The sequence below is a fragment of the Catharus ustulatus genome (assembly GCF_009819885.2).
Source record: "Catharus ustulatus isolate bCatUst1 chromosome Z unlocalized genomic scaffold, bCatUst1.pri.v2 scaffold_29_arrow_ctg1, whole genome shotgun sequence".
Lineage (NCBI taxonomy): Eukaryota > Metazoa > Chordata > Aves > Passeriformes > Turdidae > Catharus > Catharus ustulatus.
Genome location: NW_024879446.1, coordinates 3028164 through 3052554, shown reverse-complemented (window position 1 = coordinate 3052554; position 24391 = coordinate 3028164). Strand labels below are relative to the sequence as shown.

The following is a 24391-nucleotide window of genomic DNA, read 5'->3' as shown; positions in this document are numbered from 1 at the left end:
ACAGGAAATCCTGCTGCAGTTGCACACCCACACCAGAGCAGATGCCAGAGGCAGAGTGGGCAGCAGGAACAGCTGCTCTGTCACAGGACCATGCCTCAACCTTTCTATCCAAATACCTGGATACACAGGGACTCCACAACCTGAGGTAATCCAGTCGGGGGCACTCCCCTCTCGTGTTTCTGCCCAGAAAGTAGAACTCATTTCAGTCACTCAAGCTTTGGAATTGACTAGAGGAAAATGACTTAACATTTGAACTGATTCAAGATACGCCTTTGAAGTGGTACATGCACACAGGACTTCTGCAAAGAAAGGGACCTTTTGACATCTCAAGGCACATTGATCAAAACCAGAAAACATATGCAAGTTGGAAACAAGAAATTATTTATAATTTTTTTTTCTCCAACACCATGTGCCTAAAGGGATGGAAGGTCTGCTGTGACAACACCGGGTGGAGGACGCTGGTGTTGCCAACCTGTGGACTGTGACATCCATGAGCAATGAGTTGTGACTTTATTTCCCTCAGTGCTTGTCTTGGGATGACCAGACGGTGAAATGAAAAGATGCCTGTTTTGCTGTCACTGGTGAGCAGAGGTTGATGTCACCAAGCAGTGGACTGTGACATGACAGAAGGATGGATGATGACATTGTGTCCCTCACTGCTTCTATTCAGTTGGCAGAGTCAGTTCCAGCTCCAGAACTCCATCCAAGCAATGTAGAGAGGATTGGAGGATCAAGCCAGGCTTCTCTAGTGCTGGATGGTGCTTGTCACTGGCAGATCTTGGTGCCAGTCTCAGAGCCATCACTCCAGTTTCCCTGCCCTGCCTGCTTCAGGCAGCCGAGTACTGCCGATGCAGCACTGAGGGTGAGCTGTGCAGGAAATGTCCTGCTGGGGTGGCTGTGGGTGTGTGACAGGACCCAGGGAGATGGGGAGGTGGTCTTCTCCAGGGGCCTGGCCACTTCTTCCTCCCTGCCCCAGGACAACCAATGACCATGGCCTCTCTCTCCTGCAGGAGGTGACAGCAGTGAGGGCAAACAGTCCCTGATCCTTATCTCTCCACAACGTGCTGCAGAGCCCAAAAATGTCCACAGAGACCGACAGCAGCTGCCCCATCTGCCAGGATGCCTATGAGGATGTGGCTTCTACTCTACCCCTGTCACCACCAGTTTTGCCTGGGCTGTATTCTGCGGTGGACACAGAGAAATCCAGTGTGCCCCACTCTGCAGAAGAACAGTAGTGACTGTCCGATTTTCTGATCATGGAGAAGACGACTATCTGGAGACATCCATCACAGTCCCTGAGGAGCTACCAGATGGTAGCAGCCAGGCAGAGAGAGATCCAGGCAGCCTGGATGAGAACAGCTCTCATCCTCCTGTGGTGTCCCTTTCATCTTCTCCACAGGGAACAGTGTCTCCAGTAGAGCAGGAAGGTTCAGGGCTGGAGTTTGTGAGCAGTGTCCTGCCTGAAGTCTGGGCAGAAATTTTCCGGCAACGACAGCATCTCCTGGACCCTCTGCGGCCCTGGCTGCATGAGAGGCTGGAGGGAATATACCGGGGCTGGTGGTGGGTTGTGGATGCCATAGAGAGCAGCATCTTGCATGGCCTTTGCATCTACGGGCCAAATGCTGAGATTCTGGTTGAGGTGTTGCAGCCTCTCCTCGAGGAGCACACGGCACCCCTGGTCCATGATGTCATCAGCATTGTTATGGGCCAGTGCCGGGAGGAGGCTCAGAGGCTGCTGCGCTCTGGTGTTGTCAGGGATGAGAACAATGGCCCTGTGGCCAGTGCCAGCTCCAGCTCCACCAGCTCCAGCTACTCCAGCTCCAGCTCTAGCAATTCCAGGATCTCCAGCTCCAGCAACTCCAGGAGCTTCAGCTTCAGCAGTAATAACTCCAGCTGCAGCTGCAGCTGCAGTTCCAACAGCTGCAGTTCCAACAGCTGCAGCTCTGACAGCTGCTGCTCCAACAGCTGCAGCTCTGACAGCTGCTGCTCCAACAGCTGCTACTCCTACAGCTCCAGCTCCAGCTCCATCCTCCAGAAGTTCCCAGCAAGGGACTCCCGACAGCAGCACCACAGGCTCTGATGAGGAGGAAGAAGCTGGTACAATCAGAGGCTTCCCCCTGCCCAGGGCAGCAGTCACAGCCCCTCTGCTCCCAGGCTAGGGACTGATTGTCCACTGGGCCCCAGCATGTCTGACAGAAGAGGGAGCCCTGGCCCTAGAGCTCTTCCCAGGCCTACCACAGGCTGCCCCACCAGCAGCTCTAGCAGGATTCTGCAACTCTTTATTTGAGGAAAAAGGAAATAAATTGTTATTTCCCTCACAAAATCTCTGGGTGCTGCTTTCTCTCCCTTCTAATGCCCTTCCCATTCAGCCCCGCTGTAGGTGGCACTCAGGTGGTGGGGGGCACAACCTTGGGGTCCCAGATCCATTGGACCATGGCAACAGGACCTCTTCCCACAGCTTCCTGCTGCAGCTGCACACCCACAGAGCAGTAGATGCCATAGGCAGACTGGGCATCAGGGGCAGCTGGTCCTGTCACAAGACTGTGCCCTCAGCCTGCCTCCATATTTTGTCTTACCTGCCCACTTGGGAGGGGGAGTGATACAGTGGCTTTGGTGGGTGCCTGGCCAGGGTCCATGCAGGGTCCTTTCCTGACTGCCCCAAGGGCTGCTGCATAAACAGTTTCATTTGTTCAGGACCCCACTTAAAATTATTCCTCCATGTCACATCTGACTCTACTCTGGAATATGTATCCTCCCAAAATCCATGGGGCCTAGGAAAGTTTGTGGTTCCTTCTTGCTGGATGGTGGGGACAGATCTGTTATTTTGTTGACTGAATTCATTGGAATTGGATGATATCTATCTTGACCTTTTATTCCTAAAAGATGAATTTCCTGGAAAGCTCCCTTGACCTTACTTTGTTTTATGACAATACCAGCTTTCAGGAGGATCTGGATTATCTCCTCTCCTTTCCAAAAACTTCCTTTGCTATGCTGCCCCATACAGCAGTGTGATGGATGTACTGCAGTTGTTCTGGATCCTTACCCTTTTCCAGTACCATGGTAAATATTGGGCTGTAGTGGAGCTCACTTCGTTCCAGCCCTGGGGCTATACTGGATTCCTCTGTAGGTGAAAGTAAACTGTGCTTGCACTCCTCCTGATGAAGGAATGATGAGGGAATAACTTCCAGCCAAGCTCTACAAGTAAATGGGTAGGTACATTTCCACCAAAAAGAATAACTCAAAAGCAAAGGACAGTCCATTTTTCTTAATCTAGATCAGGATATGAATGTTAATTCTTAAGATTAATTCAGTTATCAGACATGAACTTAACACTGCCACCACCTAACAAAACAAAACAAAAGAAAACAAAAACCCAAAAAAACTGTATTCAGAAAGGAAAATGTAACCGTTTAGAAGCACATCCTGTAAACACTGAACATCATACACTAACATTCCTACGTATTTCTCACTCAGCATAAAGGTGTTGGCTTGTTGGGTTTAACCTGTAATCCAATGAATGACTGTGTACCTTAGAAGAGCCAGAAATACGATGTTCAGATATATATGAACTGAGAACTGTAGTGGTTTTCTTCTTCTTGCTGACTTTGCTGACAGTAGGGCAGAATATTCAGGGTCTACAGTGCAGATCCTACTGCATAAGGGGCAGTGCCGTGGAAAAGGAATTGTTTACAGTCACACTGGTTAGATGTGGAGGCACTGGGGACTGCCAAGGAAACAACAATCTCCATGCCCAGGAAGGAAAGACCCTGAGTCAAGGAAGAGGCATTAAGGGCATGGAGACAGAAGGCTTCTCCACAGTCCATTGTTCTTTTATGTTAATGTACCCCAGTTCCCTTTTCCCCATTGGCCCGTTGGCCCAGACCACCCCTTCTACTCTTTCATGGCCTTCCCCTAAAATGTTCTCTCTTTCCCTGATCCCCATTGGCCCCAGTTTACTGCATTTTTCAGCCCCTGTTACCCCATTGGTTTCCCCTTACCCAGCCTTGGCACCACTTTCCCCTGTTCCCACTGGTCCCTGATTCCATGCTCCGACCCTCTTTCCCCGTATTTAAACCCAAACCCTTCCATGCTCCTGGTCTTTTGTCCCAGGGCCCCTTTGGTGTGTGGCTGCAATAAACCCCAGGGGAACTCCGCACAAAAGACACTTCCCTTCCTCCTTTCATTCGCGGCCTTCTCCTGGCATCTGTAGTGTGCTTGTGTGCGTGAGTGCGCTTCCGTGTGCCGGTCTGCCCGCCTGGATCGCTGCCTGCTGGAGACACTTCGGGAAGGCGGCAGAAACTCGGCATCACCACATGCCGCTACAGTTAGAGGTTGTTTCTTAAAAAGTTTGTTTCAAATACAACAGAACCAAGTTCTGACTTAGAACAGAAAGTGAAACGCTGCAAAGATTCTGGGCCAAATCCCCTTCTCCCAAGCCCCAACCTCAATGCAGAACCTTGTCCTTGGGGACATTTTCATGTGACATAGGGAAAACTGCTGCAAAATGCCAAAAATCAAAAGACCATTGGATCTGAGGCAGGTGTTGATCCAGCAAACTCATGCCATACTGATGGTCTGTGAAGGATGCCTGTGATTCACCAGCAGAACACCATTTACCCACTTCTCAAAAATCTCTACAGATCTTGTCAAAATACACACTACAAATCTCTTGCTTATGAGCATCTCTTGAAACACATCTCAACTTTGCTTTTTGCAGAATTCATCTGTAAACCAGCACTACATTATACCAGGATTGTTAGGAGATGGCACTTGCACAGTCCCACATCAACTATTTAAGGATGGGACTTAGAACAGCAAACAATGCAGCTCTTTGTGTCAGAGACCACCCTTAAGCATTTTCACCCCCTTCACAAGAAAAATTCAGTCCTGATGGCAGTGACTCAGATCTACTTCAGCCTAGAAAATAAAGACAAGATCACTGCAGACAGATTTTACTTAAGATGTTGAGATTCAAATAAAACAATAAAAAAAAGTAACTCCAAATTGGAAACAGTAAAAATTAGAAGCAAGCAATAGAGATACTCAGTGTACCAACTTCAGGACACAGAAAATCTTTCTAATAATAGATTGCCTATACACCTACAATAATCCTTTTTAAATGCTATATTAATTGAGTATTTGTATAAAGAAGTGACTGACTACATCACTAAATACATTTTTACAATACAAGAAAAATTCCAGTTTCCATTATTGCATGTAAACTTTCTATTTTGAAGTACCACAGTGGGCAGTCTCCTATCCAAAACTTTATGCTAGCTATTCATAAACCATTGGGAAAGAAAGCCCCAAAAGAAAACAAAATGAAACCCCAAAGCATAGAATTAACCGAAACAACATTTTGGAAAGCCAATATTATTTGTAAACAAAAGATGCTGAATGTCTCAGTATTATTTTCTTGTAGCACGTTACTCATATTCAGCAACTACTGTGATTGGCTCCAACACTGAGCTAAGAGTCACCTCAGAGACAGACTCAGTGAGCTGGGTATTTGCTTTGTTCGGTGGGGATCACTCCTCCTAACATACATGCTCAGCACTTTACACAGCACAATTCATGGTTCAATTTCATACATATCCATTACATTCCTTGGGACAGGAGTGGTTATACAAATTACTTCTCGGAAGTCATTAATGTCATTAGCATATGTGATGAGCAAATGCAGTGTACTCTGGTGGTCGCACTGAGGAAGGTTGTGAATCTTCCTCAGGGGTTGTTCCGAGGAAGGCCGGCAGTCTATCTGACTTTGCACTTGTTATAGGTAATAACCAAATCAAGCCAAATTAAATAGTAAAACAGCAGTTTTTATTTTTGCGACTGAAAATACGGTCTTGGGAAGTCACAAGCGAAATCGAACAGTACCGAGCCCGGGGTCGGTGCTGGGTGGACACACATGCTGATCTGACCTCTATCGCATCAGATCCCCCTGTGTTCACACTCTGCCATCCCGAGGAGCCCAGTTTTTATACAGTTTTTCAGGCCTGAGGCGAGAGTTTCCTTTGTTTCTGCTGCAGATTCTCATATTTAGATTAAATCCTTTTTCTGGTGTTGCCCTGGACAAAGGTCCTTCCTGCATGCTGATGAAGGCTGTGTCTGCTCTGCATTGATGTGCAATTTTCCTTGGGAGGGCTGTTTCTTGCTTACAGGAATCGGTGGAGGTGATCGGTTGTCTGATATGTGGTACTTGACGAGTTGTTTATCGATGATCTTTTCCCGTCCGTTGTCGAGATCGCCGGGCTAGGTCTGTTGATATGTTAATTACTGTTGTCTATGCCCCGGGTGCTTGGCGGTGTCTAAGAGGTTATTTTATTTTATTTATTTATTTTATACAACCTTCTTATATTATATAAACACGAATTATAACAACATATATTACACACTTTTCTCCTTTCTTTCTGAAGTATGGGCAGTCCTTCATCAGCAGTTTCTGTGCCAGTTTCCAACAGGTTCTGTTCCTTTTATCTTAACAAGATGCATTTTTGTTCCTCTTATCTTGATTGGGTTAAGGCATGTCCTGCTTCTTAGGCTGGTGATTAATATTTGCTGACTATTAATAGCTAGCTCATGCTTACATGAGTTAACTATTGATCAACTCCTTTCAATCCCAGGGAGGCCCTGGGAAAGGTGCCAGCCAGGGAGATGGGGGAGGCTGGGAGTAGGGGGAGTCTGAGAGAAGGCAGATCCTGGCAATGGGGAGAGCCCTGGAGAAGGGAAGAGTCTGGGGCAGAGGGAGGAGAGCCTGGAGAGAAGGCATTCCGGGACAGGGAGACAGTCCTTAGAGGGAGAACCTGGGGCGGGGCGAGCCTTGGAGAGAAGGGAAATCCCTGGACCAGGGAGTTCTGCAGCTGGGCCGAGAACGGGCATGGGTCAGTGCTTTCGGGAGAGCGTGTCTGTGGGGTGGGCCCAGAGCCGGAGGACTCGTGGAAAGCGACTACTTGGCATGCTCAGTATGCATGACTTTGCCTTCAGTCAGAAGTGGCTTCCATCTCTTCCAAAAATTGCCTACTGATACTCTTCTACTCCCCTCCAAGTCAGTTCACCACTCAAGCCTACCCCTCAGGCACATCCCTATTTCACTCTCTCCCAGCAGCTCAGTGTGGGAATACAACTAGAGAGCAGAACTGCTAGTACTGCTCAGCTTGTCACTACCGATGTGGATCTGTTAGCCATAGTAGGTCGCAAGCCTTGGCAGAAGAAAGTGGGATTTTGGAGAAGGAATGTAAAAGATAAGAAGGTGCTTGGTACAGAGTGCTTAGCCGGCAGTTTCTATGGGGATTTACAGGAAATATTGTATCTACCTGGCTAGCTTAGATGAGGCCTAGATTGAGCAATGTTATCTAGTTACAAGTAAGCAATATACCTAAGTTATACGAATATTATTGGCGCGCTATTTTTAGTAACAATAGAAAAAGTATATAAACTTTGCTTTGGGGATCAATAAACAGCTTCATGGCTCCTTACAAATCATGCAAACCCCGTCCCTTCTTTTACACCGCCATCAAATGGTGCCCCGTGTGAGGACTGCAACTACCGAACGGCGGAGTCCCCAGTAGGACGAGACTGCGCTCGGAGGAGCAGGAGGGAGGATACGCTTGGAGAAGCAGGATGCTCAGAGAAGCGGGAGACGCTCGGGAGAAGCAGGAGACGCTGGCCAGCGACAAGTCTTCAACCCCTCTGGAGAAGAGGTGAGCCACAGGGGCTGGTTCCCCTGAATTCTAATTTGCTATGGGAAAACATGGGACAGGCAATGTCCAGAGATGAAGGGACGTTTTTGAACTTATGCCAAACTGTTACAGCAGCATGGCAGATATCTGCCTTCAAATCAGTTAAAACTTTATTAAAATGGACATCATTATAGCTGCCGGGGGTTTCCCAAACCACAATCTTTACAACAGATCTGTGGGACAAAGTGGGAGTGAAACTTGGAATGTTGTAACTAAGGGAGACAAAGTGGCTGCAAATATGATTCCCTCTTGGGGGTCGTCTTTGAAACTTTAAAAGTCCAAGAAAAATCACAGGCTCAAAATAAGGGGGATGCTCCCACCCCCTCTGCCGCAAACACTCAGAGCTCTTCACAATCCAAAGAGGTAGGAGAGACTGTTCGATCTCTCTCTGCGCACACACGGCACCGCCTCTTGCAGCCCCCCTCGACCAGCCGTAAGGGTGAAAGGCTTTTCACAAGTCATTGGGGCTTTCACTGCTGGCTACGGCCCAGAGGACAGCGAAGAAGAAGGAGAGGAGGATCCCTTTGATCCTGGGACTGTTGATCCTGATGACGAGCCAAATTTATTTCCCCCCAACCCTCATGAAAACTGGGTTAGTTTGAAACAACAAGCATTATACAGGGGGATCTGGACATTGCTGAAAATATTGTCGCTCCGTTTGTTTATTCAGGAACGCGAAAATGGACAGCCCAATGGGAGCCACTTTCTTTCCAAGAAATTAAGGAGCCCCAATGGGCAAGTTACTGATCATGGCATTGGTTCTCCATTTTTTACAAGCATTCTGGAATCTGTGCTTGCTGCCCACACAATGACCCTGCATGATTTAAGGATGCTTACTCGATTGCTGCTAACACCTGCCCAATTTGCTTTACGGGAGAAAGAGTGGGAGAGAGGTGTGCAGAATTTGCTTGTTACTTATGTGGGTCATGTTAATATGGCTCTGGCAAACCTTACAATCAGATAGCTCATGGGGATGGGGCCACATACCGATCCTGCTGCCCAAGCCTGAGACTGCCCAAGGAAATCCTTAGATGGAACCGGGAGGCAGCTCGGCAGGCATTCTTTAAGGTCCCTGATACTAAAAGACCCCAGAAAGCTTTTACCTCCATCACTCAGGAGGCACAAGAGCCGTACATACATTTTGTGGACTGCCTTAAGCAAGCACTCGAATGCCAAACTGAAAATGCAGAAGCTCGTGAAATCTTACTTTTGAAACTTGCTGTTGAAAATGCTAACACAGACTGCAAAATCTCCTTAAGTCTTCGCCAAATCAAAACCCAACTTTAATAGAAATGATTGAGGCATGTAATCGTATTGGGACTTTAGAACATCAATATGAAACTATGGCCAAAGCTCTTGCTGTCATAAGAGGTCCCTCAGAGTCTGCAGAAGTCTGTTATGGGGTGGCAAGCCTGGCCACTTTAAGAAAGACTGCTTGGCTCTGAAAAAACACCAACTTTGTGTCCACGATGTCGAAAGGGATGGCACTTTGCTAAAAAATGATGTTCTAAGTATGATTCTGAAGGTCGCCTGATCCAGGGAAACTGGTCCCACAGCGCGGGACGGCGCCGCTGTGCTCCGACACAAATGATCCAGCCGCCTCCACAGATGCCATCGCAAGTGCCACCACTGCAGGTGTCCCACGTAGCTTCTTCTCAAGTCTTCGACCAGCAACCACAAGTAGAGCCAGAATGGACTTAACCACATCAGTCCACAGTAACGTTACTTGATTCTTCTATTAATTTACTCCCTACAGAAATCTTCATATCACCTGGACCGCAAAAAGGTGTTTTGTTGATAGGGAAAGCTTCAAGTCACCCTGCAAGACCTTTTGTTCTCCCTGAAGTAATAGACTCTAACTATCTGGAGAAATAAAAATCATGGCATTTACACCCTTTCCCCCCTGTACTATCCCTAATGGAATGTGCATTGCACAGTTAATCCCTTTCTCACATGATTCAGTGCTTGCTGCTGGGAAACAAAAAGGGGAGGTGGGGGGAGAGTCTGATCCTACGGGAACTTCACAAATATTATGGGTACAGACAATTTCTGATAAGTGCCCCACTTGCAAATGCCCCTATCACTACAGGGACAAGAAATAATAATCACTGGTATCATAGATACCGGGGCTGACGTAACTGTCATTTCTCAAGATAAATGGCCTTCTAATTGGCCCCTCACTGAAGTACCCCATGCCCTCACCAGAACTGGGGGGTCAGCAAAAGCTTTCAAAACCAAAATCTAATTCAAATCACAGGACCAGAATGTCTCATTGCTTCTGTTAAGCCATTTGTTTTGTCTATACCTATGGTGTTATGGGGACATGATGTGCTTTCTCAATGGGGTTTCAAAATTCAGTCTGGGCCATTGAGGTGTGCAACACTCTGAACCTAACCTGGAAAATCACAACACCCATCTGGGTGTGCTTCCACAAGGAATGAAAAACAGCCCTCCTATTTGCCAGTGGTTCATTGCAGAAGTCTCAGTCCTGTTTGCCAAAAATGTCTGCTGCTTTGTTGTATCAGTACATGGATGACATTCTAATTGCAGCAGAAAAAGGAGGTGATGGAGGAAACCCTAGCCCTTGTCATTGCTGCTGTGATGCAGGCAGGACTTAGTCTTGCCTCAGAAAATACACTACCTCCTTGGAAGTACCTCGGCTGGCGCATTAGGACCCAATCTATTTCTCCTCAGCCTTTGCAAATTCACACAAACATTCGCACTTTGCATGATGCTCGAAAACTTTTGGGAACAATTAATTGGGTTCACTGCCTATTGGGAATTTCAAATGCAGACCTAAGCCCTTTGTTTAATCTGTTAAAGGGAGACTCAATCTCCAGTCCCCTCGTCAGCTCACTCCAGAGGCTTGCCAAGTGCTGCAAAAGATAGCTGATGCTATCTCAAGCAGGCAAGCTGCCCGATGGGCCCCTGAGCTGCCTTTCTCTTAATCATTCTAAATCCAGGTAAGCACCACATGCTTTAATTTTTCAATGGGATCCTAAAGCACCAGACCAACTGTTAATTATTGAGTGGCTTTTTCTGTCACATCAGATGTCCAAAACAACCAGTACTCAACATGAAATGATGGCATTACTTATTATCAAAGCTTGAGACAGGCTCACCACGCTTGCAGGTGTGGATTTCAATCTAATCTGTCTACCTGTTACTAATGTTTATTTGCAGTGGCTACTGCAGCAGTCGGATACTTTTCAAATGGCTCTTGCAAATTTTTCCGGACAGCTTTCTTCACATTCACCAAAGCACAAGCTCGTGACAGCAAGCTTCAATCTCCTGATGCAGTCCAAAAGGAGCGAGGTTCCGTTGCAAGCATTAACTGTCTTCACAGACGGATCTGGCCGCACCCACAAATCAGTGCTACTTTGGTGGGATGATGACCTCAAGCGATGGAACTCAGATGTTACTACTGTTTCAGGTTCTCCCCAAATAGCTGAATTAGCAGCTTTTGTGCGGGCTTTTCAAAAATTTGCTATCCCTTTCAATTTAGTAACTGACTCTGCTTATGTTGCAGGAATTGCGAAGCGAGCTGAAGCTGCTGTACTCAAGGAAGTACCTAATGCAGAATTGTTTCAATGGTTGCAACAGCTTGTTTTTCTTTTAGATACTAGACAACACCCATATTTTGTAATGCACGTTCATTCTCACACAACGTTACCTGGTTTTATTACAGAAGGGAATCGGCAAGCAGATTTACTTACTATGCCAGTTCAAACAACTCAGCCTGTATTACCAGACTGCTTTGCTCAAGCAAAACTCAGTCATTCGTTTTTCCACCAAAATGCTGCTGCACTTGCACGCACCTTTGATTTGAGCACTCGCCAAGCTTCCAGTATTGTGGCTGTGTGCCCAGACTGTCAAAGACATTCATTTCCCTCCCTTGCAAGAAGTGTTAACCCGTTAACCCTAGAGGTCTCCAAAGCCTTCAAATTTGGCAAACAGATGTTACTCATTTTCCTGAATTTGGCCGACTTAAAATATTCATTCTTCCATTGACACATTTTTGGGTGCCTTGTTTGCATCTTGCCACACTGGAGAATCTGCAAAAGATATATGTCACCACTTTGCAAATGCATTTGCAGTCTTGGGGATTCCCTCTGAAATTAAAACTGATAACGACCCTGCATACGTTTCTCAAAGAGTTGCAAGTTTCCTTGCTCTCTGGGAAGTGTCACACAACACAGGGATTCTTCATTCCCCCACAGGCCAAGTTATCATCGAAAGAGCTCACGGTTCACTTAAGCGTCTTTTGTTACAACAGAAAGGGACAATGGGGAATGCCACCCCAGCTGAAAGGTTGCAAAAAGCATTGTATGTCTTTAACTTTTTAAATTGTTCTCTAAGGAATCCTAATCCTCCAATTGTTAGGCATTTTGGCAACAATCCTCAGTTAGAGGTCAAACAGAAGGCTTCAGTCCTTATAAAGGATCCAGAAACAGGTAAGATCAGGGGACCCTATCCCCTTGTCACCTGGGGAAAAGGGTACGCTTGTGTTTCCACAGAGAACGGCCCGAGGTGGATCCCAGCCAAGAACGTGAGACCATTCCAAGAATCCTTGGAACTTCCTCAGAAGAAGACCACCGTAGCCCTGGCATCTCACTGGAGATCCCTACCCAGCCATCCTCGGCTCCAGACCCAGATCCCGCCAGACCATTGTCTGGATCAGCTTCTCCTTGATACGAGAGGGCCCATCAACTTCACACCGCTCTTTGAATTCCGTGGTCACCTCACTCGAGACACAGTTGAAGACATCATTAAGATACAGATAACTTGTCGAGAACGACAACTGGAACAGCTAGAGCGGGAACTTGGACTTGAATGCAACCCTATACCTTGTTTCATTTGTAAGGAAAGCTGGCATCAGGTGTGGGTTTTGTGCAGGTGTCGTAAGTGCCAGATACAGTGCACTGTGTTGCCAGCCATCGCCATGGTCATTGTCCTAAGTGTGATCCTTTGCGGTATTCCTTTGGCAATTGTACTGTCTTGAAATTTATGTGTGGGCAAAACCATGGTTGGTTTACACATCAATATTTCTGGGAGCCATATTCGACTCCTAAGGCTAGTCCTTATATTAGGACTCGGCCTTCACGAAGGACAAGTGACAATACTGCCACCCCTTCCAGAACGTAATGTTTAGCTTACACTTGCTGATGCTCTAAATGAATCTACGCTGTGCCTTTCTATGACTTCTCCAGGTACAGTAAATTCATGAATGCAAGCCACACTGAGTATAAGCCGCATTGCCGGGTGTTGGCAAACATTTCGTTCTTTGTCCATAAATAAGCTGCACCTGAGTATAAGCCACTCTGTCATTCGCAGCGAGGACCCGCGTGCAACAAGTTGCCAATTAGTAACAGAACCGCGGCAGGCAGGGTTTACTGACTCGGCTCGGGCCATGAGGGCTCAGGGCTGCCGACAGGGCTGGGTGGCCCAGCTCGGCGCTGCCACTCGGCAGGGCCGCTCGGGGCCGGTCGCTGCCACCACTGGGCTTGGTCACAACGGCCCGGCACTGCCCCGCGGTGGCAGGGGGGGCACAGAGCCCGCCGGCACCTGCGGCGGCGATGGGAGGCAGGGATGTAGCCTGCCTGCTCCTGCAGCGGTGGCACGCAGGGACGGGAGCCCCCCGAGCCGTGGGGTCAAGTGGAGAGAACTGCCCCACCTTCTCCTGAGCCGCAGGGCCAAGCAGGAGAGAGCCCCTGTTTCCCCTGAGTTGCAGGGTCAAGCAGGAGAGAGTCCCTGCTTCCCCTGAGCTGCAGGGCTAAGCAGGAGAGAGCCGCCCTGCCTTCCCCACCGCTGTGCTGCCTGCACAGAGCAGCTCCACCCGCCGCACAACAGAGTAACCAATTTGTAACAACCGCATAAATGCAGGGTTTTACTGGCAGGAGCTCAACTTTGCAGTTTGCACTGACTTGTTTTGCACTCCTGGGGTTGAAAATGTCAGAAAATTATTCACATATTGGTTGCTCCTGAGTATTAGCCGCATTTCTGGTATGGGAGCAAAATTTTGTTTAAAATGGTGCGGCTTGTATTCGTGAAATTACTGTAATCCTTTTCAAAGTTGCTTAATAGCTGTGCCTTTAGAAAATATGAATAGGATGCTTTATATAATCTAACTATGCACAAAAATTGCAATGCTCCCGGTTGAATGGAACCCATATGGCGGTGTCAGGACAAACACAGAGAGAAAAAGGGTGAACCAGCTGGATGGTGTCTAGCAAATGAGAGCTATTTAGGTGTAAACAAAGTAGGAGACTTTTACCCTATACCCCTGCAGCCCCAAGAATTAGACATTTTTGGATCCATGCAATCTTTTGCATGTTTCTTTTTAAATTTTCCTGGCAGACCCTCTGCCCAACTAGGATTTGGCCTTGATGTCACAGGTACTGGAATTTACTCTAATGCCTCTGCTTGATGTAATCACATTCTACCTCAGCACATTTCACCTGGAAATGGTGCAATTGGATTAATTGATAACATCTTTTTAATATGTGGAAATAGAGCCTGGAAAAGAATTCCAGGAAAAACTGTAGGAGGGCCTTGTACATTTGGCCAACTGACCATGTTTCATACCCTGCAACATAATCTGACAGCTCTGCACAGTTTAGTGCGAGCAAAGCGCAGCACCCACACTTACAGTCCAGATTGTGATGATAGTGTAGAAGCTTGGAATGTTGGAGCTCGAATTTTTGCTTCAATTATCCCATCCATTGGAACTGCACATGCTTTGAAAACTTTAAATAATCTTGCTGTTGGCTTGCAAAACAAACTAATACTACTAGCTCTGCTTTAACCGTTTACTAACAGATGTTGATAGTGTAAGACATGCTACACTTCAGAATAGAGCTGCTATTGATTTTTTACTTTTAGCGCATGGGCATGGTTGTGAAGATTTTGAAGGTATGTGCTACATGAATCTTTCTGATAACTCTCTGTCCATTCATGCTAGCATACAAGCTCTCCAAGACAGTGTTAACAAAGAGTTGCAGATGGCAATGACTGGCTTGGCAATATACTCAGAGGGTGGGGACTTACTGGTTGGCTTAAGCACTTAGTAAAAACTGGACTTTATGCATTAGCTATGCTACTGCTTTTAGTAATATGTTTGCCCTGTATCTTGCAATGTGTGCAAAAACTGATTGATAAGTCAACAAAGAAAATCTTACTGGTAGAACAGAAAGGGGGAGATGTGGGAATACAACTAGAGAGCAGAACTGCTAGTACTGCTCAGCTTGTCACTACGGATGTGGATCTGCTAGCCATAGTAGGTCGCAAGCCTTGGCAGGAGTGAGTAGGCCCAAGCCTTGGCAGAAGAAAGTGGGATTTTGGAGAAGGAATGTAAAAGATAAGAAGGTGCTTGGTACAGAGTGCTTAGCCGGCAGTTTCTATGGGGATTTACGGGAAATATTGTATCTACCTGGCTAGCTTAGATGAGGCCTAGATTGAGCAATGTTATCTAGTTACAAGTAAGCAATATACCTAAGTTATACGAATATTATTGGCGCGCTATTTTTAGTAACAATAGAAAAAGTATATAAACTTTGCTTTGGGGATCAATAAACAGCTTCATGGCTCCTTACAAATCATGCAAACCCCGTCCCTTCTTTTACACCACCATCAGCTCAGAGCTGCATTGCACAGTGCTTGCTGTGCTCCAGAGAGCACAAAGCAGCCTGGCCTGGTGCCCCTGACTATTTCTGCAAAGCACTCTGCATTTCCCACCTTTGCTCTGGCTCAGTGCAGAGCTGCAGCATTGCAGGCGCCTCCTGCCAGAGCTGTGGGAGGCACTGTCTCCTGCAGATGTGCCCTGACAAGCTGTCAGTGCCTCCCGCTGGCCTCGGTTCCCCGGCAGAGCTGCCGTGCCTGAAGGATGCTGCCCTGTGCTGGAGTCTGTGGAGCAGCGCGGCTCCCTGCCCCTGTGCCCAGAGTGCTGCACACACTGCTGCCCTTTCCAGGAGTGCCAGGGCAGCCGCACAAGAGCAGCAATCCTCAGCCAGGCCACCAGCCCTGGGCTGCTCTTTGCCTTTCTCTCTGCTGGGCACATCCAGAGGGCCAATGCCAGCAGTGTGTGCCGTGCCCAGCACGGCTGCGCTTCCCCTCGGGACCAGCCAGCTGCCAGCTTGGCTCAGAGAGCAGAGGATTCGCCTGGGGCCAGGAGGAGGCACCCAGGGCTGGGCTGCTGCCTCTTGCATCTCCAAGGGCTCCTTCCAGCCGCCTCTGCCCAGGCTCAGGCTGCTCTGGGCTCTGCCAGGGCTCTGCTGGGGCTGCACCCTGGGCAGGGCAGGGCTCACTCTCACCTCACAGTCACTGACAGCTCTGCACCACATCCTGGAGACCTTTCAGAGCAGCCTCACTGATCTTTCTGCTTTCTCAGTTGAGCCAAACTCTCCTCCAGCCAGAGATTGCACTTCAGGATGCAAGGATGCAAATCCAAGTCACAGGAACCCATGCTCTTGAGTCATGACTGAAGGCTGTCACAGTGAGATATACAAGACATGACACTGTAGTTCACACAGCAAGAGCCAATTTTATCGAGTGCAGATCCTTTTCATACAGTTTTAAAAAGCCTGTGTGGTCTCCTAATTGACTGAATTTGGTTACCACCCAGCTCAGTGGCCAGTAGCTGCTTCTGTCTATGCTTGCCAGGGACTGGCTGCTGTTGTTTGCATTTAAATCTCCCAGCTTTCAAATGCTTTCCTCCTGGGGATGTTTACCTCTTTTCCTAATGCCATAGACTGGTGGAATTAAAATTAGGGTATCTATGACTGTGAAGCATCCAGGCCAGCTGTTAGCCATCATAGAGGGTCTGCACTCACATAGGATGGCTTGGCTGCCCTCCTCCCTTTGGTTTTATGCAGTGCCCTTTCTGCCTCAAATAGAAGCACCATGGCTGGGCAAAAATAGGTCAGTGGGCCATGTTAGAAAGGCAGGGTGGTGTGGAGAGGAGAAATGAAGAAGAGCCTTCCCCACTTAGAAACCATACCAGAGAAGCCATAAGTATAACTTAGCACCATTAAAAAACAAGTGGAAATCCAGAAGGAAATGTTAAATTTTCTGAAGAGTCAGACGGAGGAGAATTTTCCAAATGAATTGAGGTTTGCGAAACTTTATTTATTTAAAATCCTACTCTACAATCCGTTTCTGTGCTCGGGTGGAGATCACGCCTTGATATGATTGTTACATTCTTATCTCCTTCTTCTTCTTCATTGAAATGATGAGTGGTGCCAGGGTTGACGCTGGCTTGGCTGATTTTACAAATGGATGCTGTCCACGGGGAAAAAACAAACAAACAATGAATCATAACTTTCAAGCTCAGAGCTTCACAGGCTCAATCAGGATTCCTCTGGCCCTAGAAAGATGCAGAAAGAGGACCAACGGAACCATCTGCACCTCAACCTCCATGTGCAGGACCTTGCCATTACAGGCAAACCTGGTCCAGAGTCCCACTCATCTGTTTGTTCTGGTATTTTCATCTTGTTGGGATTTTTGCCCTGCCAGGGCTTTAGAAATGGTGCCTGGGGTGTCTTCCTTTCAGGAAACTCCAAAGGCTCACAAGAGGTCCTTCTCTTTGAAAGACAGGCACTATGCTAATTTCCACAGGGGGACAGAGCAGTGTCTACCTTTGCATGCCCTGCCCCTCCTGGGCTGGATGGCACCTTCCTTCCTTCCTTCCTTCCTTCCTTCCTTCCTTCCTTCCTTCCTTCCTTCCTTCCTGGAATCCTTCCTTCCTGGAATCCTTCCTTCCTTCCTTCCTTCCTTCCTTGAATCCTTCCTGGAATCCTTCCTGGAATCCTTCCTGGAATCCTTCCTTCCTGGAATCCTTCCTTCCTTCCTTCCTTCCTTCCTGGAGTCCTTCCTTCTTTCCTTCCTTCCTTCCTTCCTTCCTTCCTTCCTTCCTTCCTTCCTTCCTTCCTTCCTTCCTTCCTTCCTGGAATCCTTCCTTCCTTCCTTCCTTCCTGGAATCCTTCCTTCCTTCCTGGAATCCTTCCTTCCTGAAGTCCTTCCTTCCTTCCTCCTTTCCTTCCTTCCTTCCTTCCTTCCTTCCTGGAATCCATCCTTCCTTCCTTCCTTCCTTCCTTCCTGGAGTCCTTCCTTCCTTCCTGGAGTCCTTCCTTCCTTCCTTCCTTCCTTCCTTCCTTCCTTCCTTCCTTCCTTCCTTCCTTCCTTCCTTCCTTCCTTCCTTCCTTCCTTCCTTCCTTCCTTCCTTCCTTCCTTCCTGGAATCCTTCCTTCCTTCCTTCCTTCCTTCCTTCCTGGAATCCTTCCTTCCTGGAATCCTTCCTTCCTTCCTTCCTTCCTTCCTTCCTTCCTTCCTTCCTTCCTTCCTTCCTTCCTTCCTCCTTCCTTCTGGATGGAGTCCTTCCTGGAGTCCTCCTGGTGTCCTTCCTGGAGTCCTTCTTTTCTTCCTTCCCTCCTTCCTTCCTTCCTTCCTTCCTTCCTTCCTTCCTTCCTTCCTTCCTGGAGTCCTTCCTTCCTTCCTGGAGTCTTTCCTTCCTGGAGTCCTTCCTTCCTTCCTTCCTTCCTTCCTGGAGTCCTTCCTTCCTTCCTTCCTTCCTGGAGTCCTTCCTTCCTTCCTTCCTTCCTTCCTGGAGTCCTTCCTTCCTTCCTTCCTTCCTTCCTGGAGTCCTTCCTTCCTTCCTTCCTTCCTTCCTTCCTGGAGTCCTTCCTTCCTTCCTTCCTTCCTTCCTGGAGTCCTTCCTTCCTTCCTGGAGTCCTTCCTTCCTTCCTTCCTTCCTTCCTTCCTGGAGTCCTTCCTTCCTTCCTTCCTTCCTGGAGTCCTTCCTTCCTGGAGTCCGTCCTTCCTGGAGTCCTTCCTTCCTGGAGTCCGTCCTTCCTGGAGTCCTTCCTTCCTGGTCCTTCCTTCCTGGAGTCCTTCCTGGAGTCCTTCCTGGAGTCCTTCCTTCCTGGAGTCCTTCCTTCCTTCCTTCCTTCCTTCCTTCCTTCCTTCCTTCCTTCCTTCCTGGAGTCCTTCCTTCCTTCCTTCCTGGAGTCCTTCCTTCCTTCCTTCCTTCCTTCCTTCCTTCCTTCCTTCCTTCCTTCCTTCCTTCCTTCCTGGAGTCCTTCCTTCCTTCCTGGAGTCCTTCCTGGAGTCCTTCCTTCCTGGAGTCCTTCCTTCCTGGAGTCCTTCCTTCCTGGAGTCCTTCCTTCCTTCCTTCCTGGAGTCCTTCCTTCCTGGAGTCCTTCCTTCCTTCCTTCCTTCCTTCCTTCCTGGAGTCCTTCCTTCCTGGAGTCCTTCCTTCCTGGAGTCCTTCCTGGAGTCCTTCCTTCCTGGAGTCCTTCCTTCCTGGAGTCCTTCCTTCCTTCCTTCCTTCCTGGAGTCCTTCCTTCCTTCCTTCCTTCCTTCCTTCCTTCCTTCCTTCCTTCCTTCCTGGAATCCTTCCTTCCTGGAATCCTTCCTTCCTGGAATCCTTCCTTCCTTCCTGGAATCCTTCCTTCCTTCCTTCCTTCCTTCCTTCCTGGAATCCTTCCTTCCTGGAATCCTTCCTTCCTTCCTTCCTTCCTTCCTTCCTGGAGTCCTTCCTTCCTTCCTTCCTTCCTTCCTTCCTGGATGGAGTCCTTCCTGGAGTCCATCCTGGTGTCCTTCCTGGAGTCCTTCTTTTCTTCCTTCCCTCCTTCCTTCCTTCCTTCCTTCCTGGAGTCCTTCCTTCCTTCCTTCCTTCCTTCCTGGAGTCCTTCCTTCCTTCCTTCCTTCCCAGCAGGGACAGCCCAGTGCCTCTGGGTCCTGCAGTTCCCTCTCTGCCAAACAACCTGGCAGTAACCCTGGGGCAGTTCCTGTCTGCTTGACCATGCCAGGCAGCAGAGGCGGCTGGGACAAGTCCCTCTCAGCTGTCCCTGTTTGCATGGCAGAAACCTCTAAGAGTGGGGTGGGGGGCACAAACCAGGGCCCCTCAGAGGCTCACAGTGATCCCGCCACAGCCCCTCCTTCCCACAGCCAAATTGCTGACTGCTCAGCAGGGACTGGCTTCCTTGGGTTCTTCCACCACCATTTCACATCTCTGGACCCTGCATTGCTCTACTTCAATTCTTTTGCCATTAGATAAAACTGAACACACCACCAAATTACAAAACAGAAATATCAGAGGACAGAGTGCCTCTCCTCTGAGGACAGACTGAGAGACCTGGAGTTATTCAGCCTAGAAAAGAATAGGCCCCAGGTTACTTTACTGACACTTTCCACAACTTCAATGTGGCTTATGAGACAGTGTGGGACACCCTTATTAATTTGTCCAGTTTACAATAGGATGTGGGCTAACATTTTTAATCAAAAGGGGATTGAGTCACAGTAGGTCTAAAAAATAATTTGTTTACTAGGAGCATAGTGCAACATTGGCACAAGTTGCCCCAGGAGCTGGTAAGGTGCCCCATCCCTGGAACCATCCCAGATTAGGTGGGGCAGGGCTGTGAGCAACCTCATCTCCTTAAAGATGTCCCTGTTCATTGCAGGCTATTTGGACCAGATGACCTTTACACCTCCCTGCCAGCTCAGCCCAGTCTAAGATTTCTCACTTTTCATTTGAACAGCACCAGGATTGAAGTTGAGGAGAAGGGGGGCTCATCTGATGCCTTGGACTTCAGTGCAGGAGGAGCCCATCCCTGAGACACTGTTTCACCTGCAGTCCCTTTGCATTTTACCTGCAGGAGCTGCTTGGCAGACCAGCGCTGCGCCTCGTCTGTCTGCAGGCAGCAGCTCAGGAACTCCCGCAGCAAAGGCGAGTAGAGCTTGGGCTGCTGCAGCTGTGGGGTCTGTCCTTTGGCTGTCAGGTGTTGAGCCTGGAGAAAAAAGAAGCATGAGGCTTGGCCCACTTCTTTCACATCTGTAACTGCTCTCCCAGATCCCATTGTTTAACTTCCATTCTGCAGTGGCAGTTTCTGCCCTGGCAGAGAGGCAGAGATGACTTTCCTATACCAACAAAACACCCAAACCCCAAAGCAACCACAGCTCTTCCAACATCCAGAGGATCTCACCTTGGCAGCTGATTTTATCGACTGACCTAGTTAGTGGGAACTACATCACCAAACATGTTTCCTTCTTTGACGATTCACACCAGCTTGACAAGCTATTTGGAAGAGGGACTTTGCTACATTAACTAACTCTATTTCCAAGCATTATTACATGAAAGGCATCTCTGCATTGTTTGTTGGTCCCGGAAGCACAGCTGCCATAAACCAAAAGTCATCAAGCTTTTTCTCCTGTTGTAGAAAATAATGGTAATTGGAAGAAAAGAAAGGAAACCCACAAGGTATTCCTCAGGTTAAGGAAACAAACATTTGGAATCTCATATTCAACACAGACACATTAAGATGCATGCACAAATGTATTGGGATGAAAATGCCTGTTTGGGCACACAAACAGGAAACACCTGCAGCCCTGTTTCTCAGCAGTCTGCAAGTTTCAACTTCTTTATGAGGCAAAAGGCAAACTTTTCATGGGCAAATTGGAAGAAGGAGAGGTGCTATCCCTGTGGTAACCCCTGCTCATTTGGATACTCTAGTCAATGCATAATGGTGTGCCATCGCAGAAAGTGCCCGGCAAGAAATGGGAGGTTTTGGAAGGCTCTCCATGACACCAGACTCCGGCCTGGTCTCCATGAAAGTGTCCATCACAATACTAACAGCTCAGTGCTGGTGATACTGAAATAGGTGGTGACCAAAGAGACTTTGCTATTATCCGCTTCAACCCAGTGGAAAATTTCCAAGCCTAAAACAGCAAACACACTTCCCTTGAGTAAAAATAATTATGGCAGCTTTCTTTCCTTTTCCCACACCATCAGAGTCACAAAAAGGATTCGATCCTGTCTCTCTGCACTGAGCTCAGCCACTGGACATGGTGGGGAGTTGATGTCCCCATTGTCATTAGAACTGGGTAAGCCAAGGATGGCTCAGCTGGATCCCAGCCACAAGCACCTGACTGCAGCTCATCAATGTGATAAAGGACCAAGAAACAGGCAAGGGTTGGGTGTGCAATTCAAACTGCAGAGAAAAACACATCCTAAACTTGTCCAGGCCATCCAGAGACATGACAGAACAATGCAGAGATTTTTAGAAAGTCTGAAGGTTTCAGAGACACACAGGATTTGGAAAACATGCTACAGTATGAAGAAAAATTGATGTGCTGTGGTTAGAAAGGAAAAAGCAAGCAGAACTGCTTGGGCACTGTTTTGGTGGTTGTTTTTATCTATTTTTCTTTTTTTTCCTTTTTCTTTTTTCTTACTTTTTCTATAAAATTGAAACTAGGAAGGTTCAACCTCCGTTTTGAAGGATATTTATCACACATCTAACCATTTCACTAAAAAATACCTTTCCTTCACAAACAGAGCTCCAACAGTGTTCAAAAGCAAGTGAAAAATGTCAGGCATGGCTGCAGGCAAAAATGGCAGGTTGCTGAACTGGTTACCTGCCACTTCCCTTCTGATGCAACCAAAATTACAGCATATGCTGATGTGCTGAAATGCAGGGACATTTTTAGGAGGGGACCTTGGTGGAAATGGTGCCAGCAGATGGCACTGGGATTTTTTTCCAGTGGCACACAGAAGATAGACAGGTGAGAAGACAATGGGATCAGTAAGTATTTGCTCCTTACCCAGACAGGAGTTTGGGTCTTGCGAGGAACTTCTCGTTCCACCATTTCGATGCCCACGATTCCAAAAGACCATATGTCCACTTTGGGGCCATATGGTTGCCCTGCCCTGACTTCAGGTGCCATCCACTCAGAAGTGCTGGCCACTGAGCTCCGTCTACTCTGCTCAGGGGAGCTGAGCAAAGAGGACAAAATCAGCTGTGGAGAAAACAACACACCATGGAAGCCAGCTCATGGAATTCAAATTAGAAACCAAGCAAAAGAATTCCCCACCCTCACTCAAAGGATATGCTGTTGATGAATCTCCTGAAGAACTGCTGCTCACAGCACTGACCTTTATTCCCCTGAAGGTTTAGATTGTATTTCCCTCCCTCTGGAAGGGACACAGACAGACCAACGCCACTCTTGACTGCTCGTGGTTCCTTATCAAACATCTGTCCACGTTGCAACTGAGCCTTCAGCTCAAAGCAGGCACCCCTGCACTTCCACCAGCACCATTTCTGGGAATCAGGCACTCACTCAAAGCAGCCCCACAACCCACATCCCTGGAACGCTGCCCCTGACCAAGGGTTTACTCACCCAGCTTGACAGAGCCATCAGTTCTGAGAAGGATGTTGGTGCTCTTCACATTTTGATGGATCACATGGTTGAAGTGAAGAAAATCCAGTCCTTGTAGGCACTGGGAAGGAAAACAGAAATAGAAGGGCAAATTAATGATGTGAGTTCATCACACAAGAAAGGAAACAGCTCTAAATGATTCCCTTTCCAGGGGAATGGAGAGTAATGGCAGAACACAGTCCCACTGAGAGGAAGAGCTTGCTGCTCTTCACCAGGAGAGCAGGAACGTTCTAAGCAAATGCATGTCAGCTTTTGAAAGAGCAACAGCAACTGCTATTGTAGACTGTCCCCTGCAAACCAGCCAGAATGACTGCTGCTGCAGTGGATGTGCTCTCCATGCAGAGGACAAACAAGGGTTTGCCAAGAAAGAAAACATCCCTCCCTTTGCTGTGGACTACTTTAGGGTGGTTGCATGACAAAGGTTTTATTGCTGACCTCAGCACAGACTTAGAAGCATCACATCAGTCACATTTCAGAAGAAAACATCATTTTGGGTACACTACTATTCTTTTTGGGACTTGTGGGAAATGAGTTTTTCTTCTTTGTTTGCTATTCATTTCAAATCCTGCCACAAGCACCTTTGCTTTTACAGGCAAGGGATGCAGTGCAGACAGGCTCAAGGTAAACATTTCAAGAAGAAGGGAGGAGAACAGCAATACAAGAGACAGAGAATTTAACAGCAGATCAGAGTATAAGAACAGAGTATGGTGAATGCAGGCAGACTGCAATGCAATTCACTTGAAATGCTCTTGCTTGCCCATAGCATTCTAGTAACAGAAACAAAGCTCGGCAGATTAAATCACTCCAGTTCTGAGCCGCAGTTTCCCAGACAACCCTGCCCAAGCCCTTGGAAGCACAGGTGGGATCCCTGACCTCCCGACTGACAGCTGCAATCTCTCCTTCAGACATGCGAGTCTTGCTGATGACATCGCTCAGAGTGCCTCCGTCCATGTACTCCATCACCAGCCAGAATTGCTTATCCACAAGGTAGCTGAAACAAGGAAACACGTGTGTGGATATGAACATGCCTGGCTACGTTGCTGTTTGGAAAAGGCAAGGGTCCCTTTGTGACAAGGACAGAATAAAAGAAATAGACATCCCCTCTAGGCTGTGCAGTGTCTGCAGTCTGTGTTGTGTCAAGGACAATGACACATCTGTGAAAATAGATGTGTAAGATGGCCAGCAAGAGAAAAGTGCAGTTTAGTAACAGATCAGAAACCTGTCCTACTGTGTTTTTCTGTAAAAAAAGTACCTAGTCTTCCTGGCATGTAAAGCAATAGAAAAGAGGGAACAAAATCCAAGGGAAATCCTTGTTAGTTTATCCACATGTAAGAAGACCCTTGAAAAAATCAATCCCCAAAACAATGTGGTGGCAATGAACTTACAAGTTATTGATATAATAAGATACGGTTGATCCAGGTTTTTGAAGAATTTTCAAAATA

At 47.7% G+C, this 24391-nt stretch overlaps 1 protein-coding gene across 1 annotated transcript; it reads right to left on the bottom strand.

Moving 5' to 3' along the window:
• Positions 1-1140: 1140 nt before the first annotated feature.
• Positions 1141-23862, bottom strand: LOC117011211 (serine/threonine-protein kinase pak-1-like). Its single transcript, XM_033086538.1, has 7 exons — positions 23823-23862; positions 22911-23010; positions 22335-22529; positions 20387-20524; positions 3089-3195; positions 1550-1742; positions 1141-1182 (listed from the first exon to the last, which is right to left on the bottom strand). Exons 2-7 carry the CDS (start codon positions 22926-22928, stop codon positions 1141-1143), a joined length of 693 nt encoding a protein of 230 aa, XP_032942429.1. The 5' UTR covers positions 22929-23010; positions 23823-23862.
• Between the last annotated feature and the right edge of the window lie 529 nt (positions 23863-24391).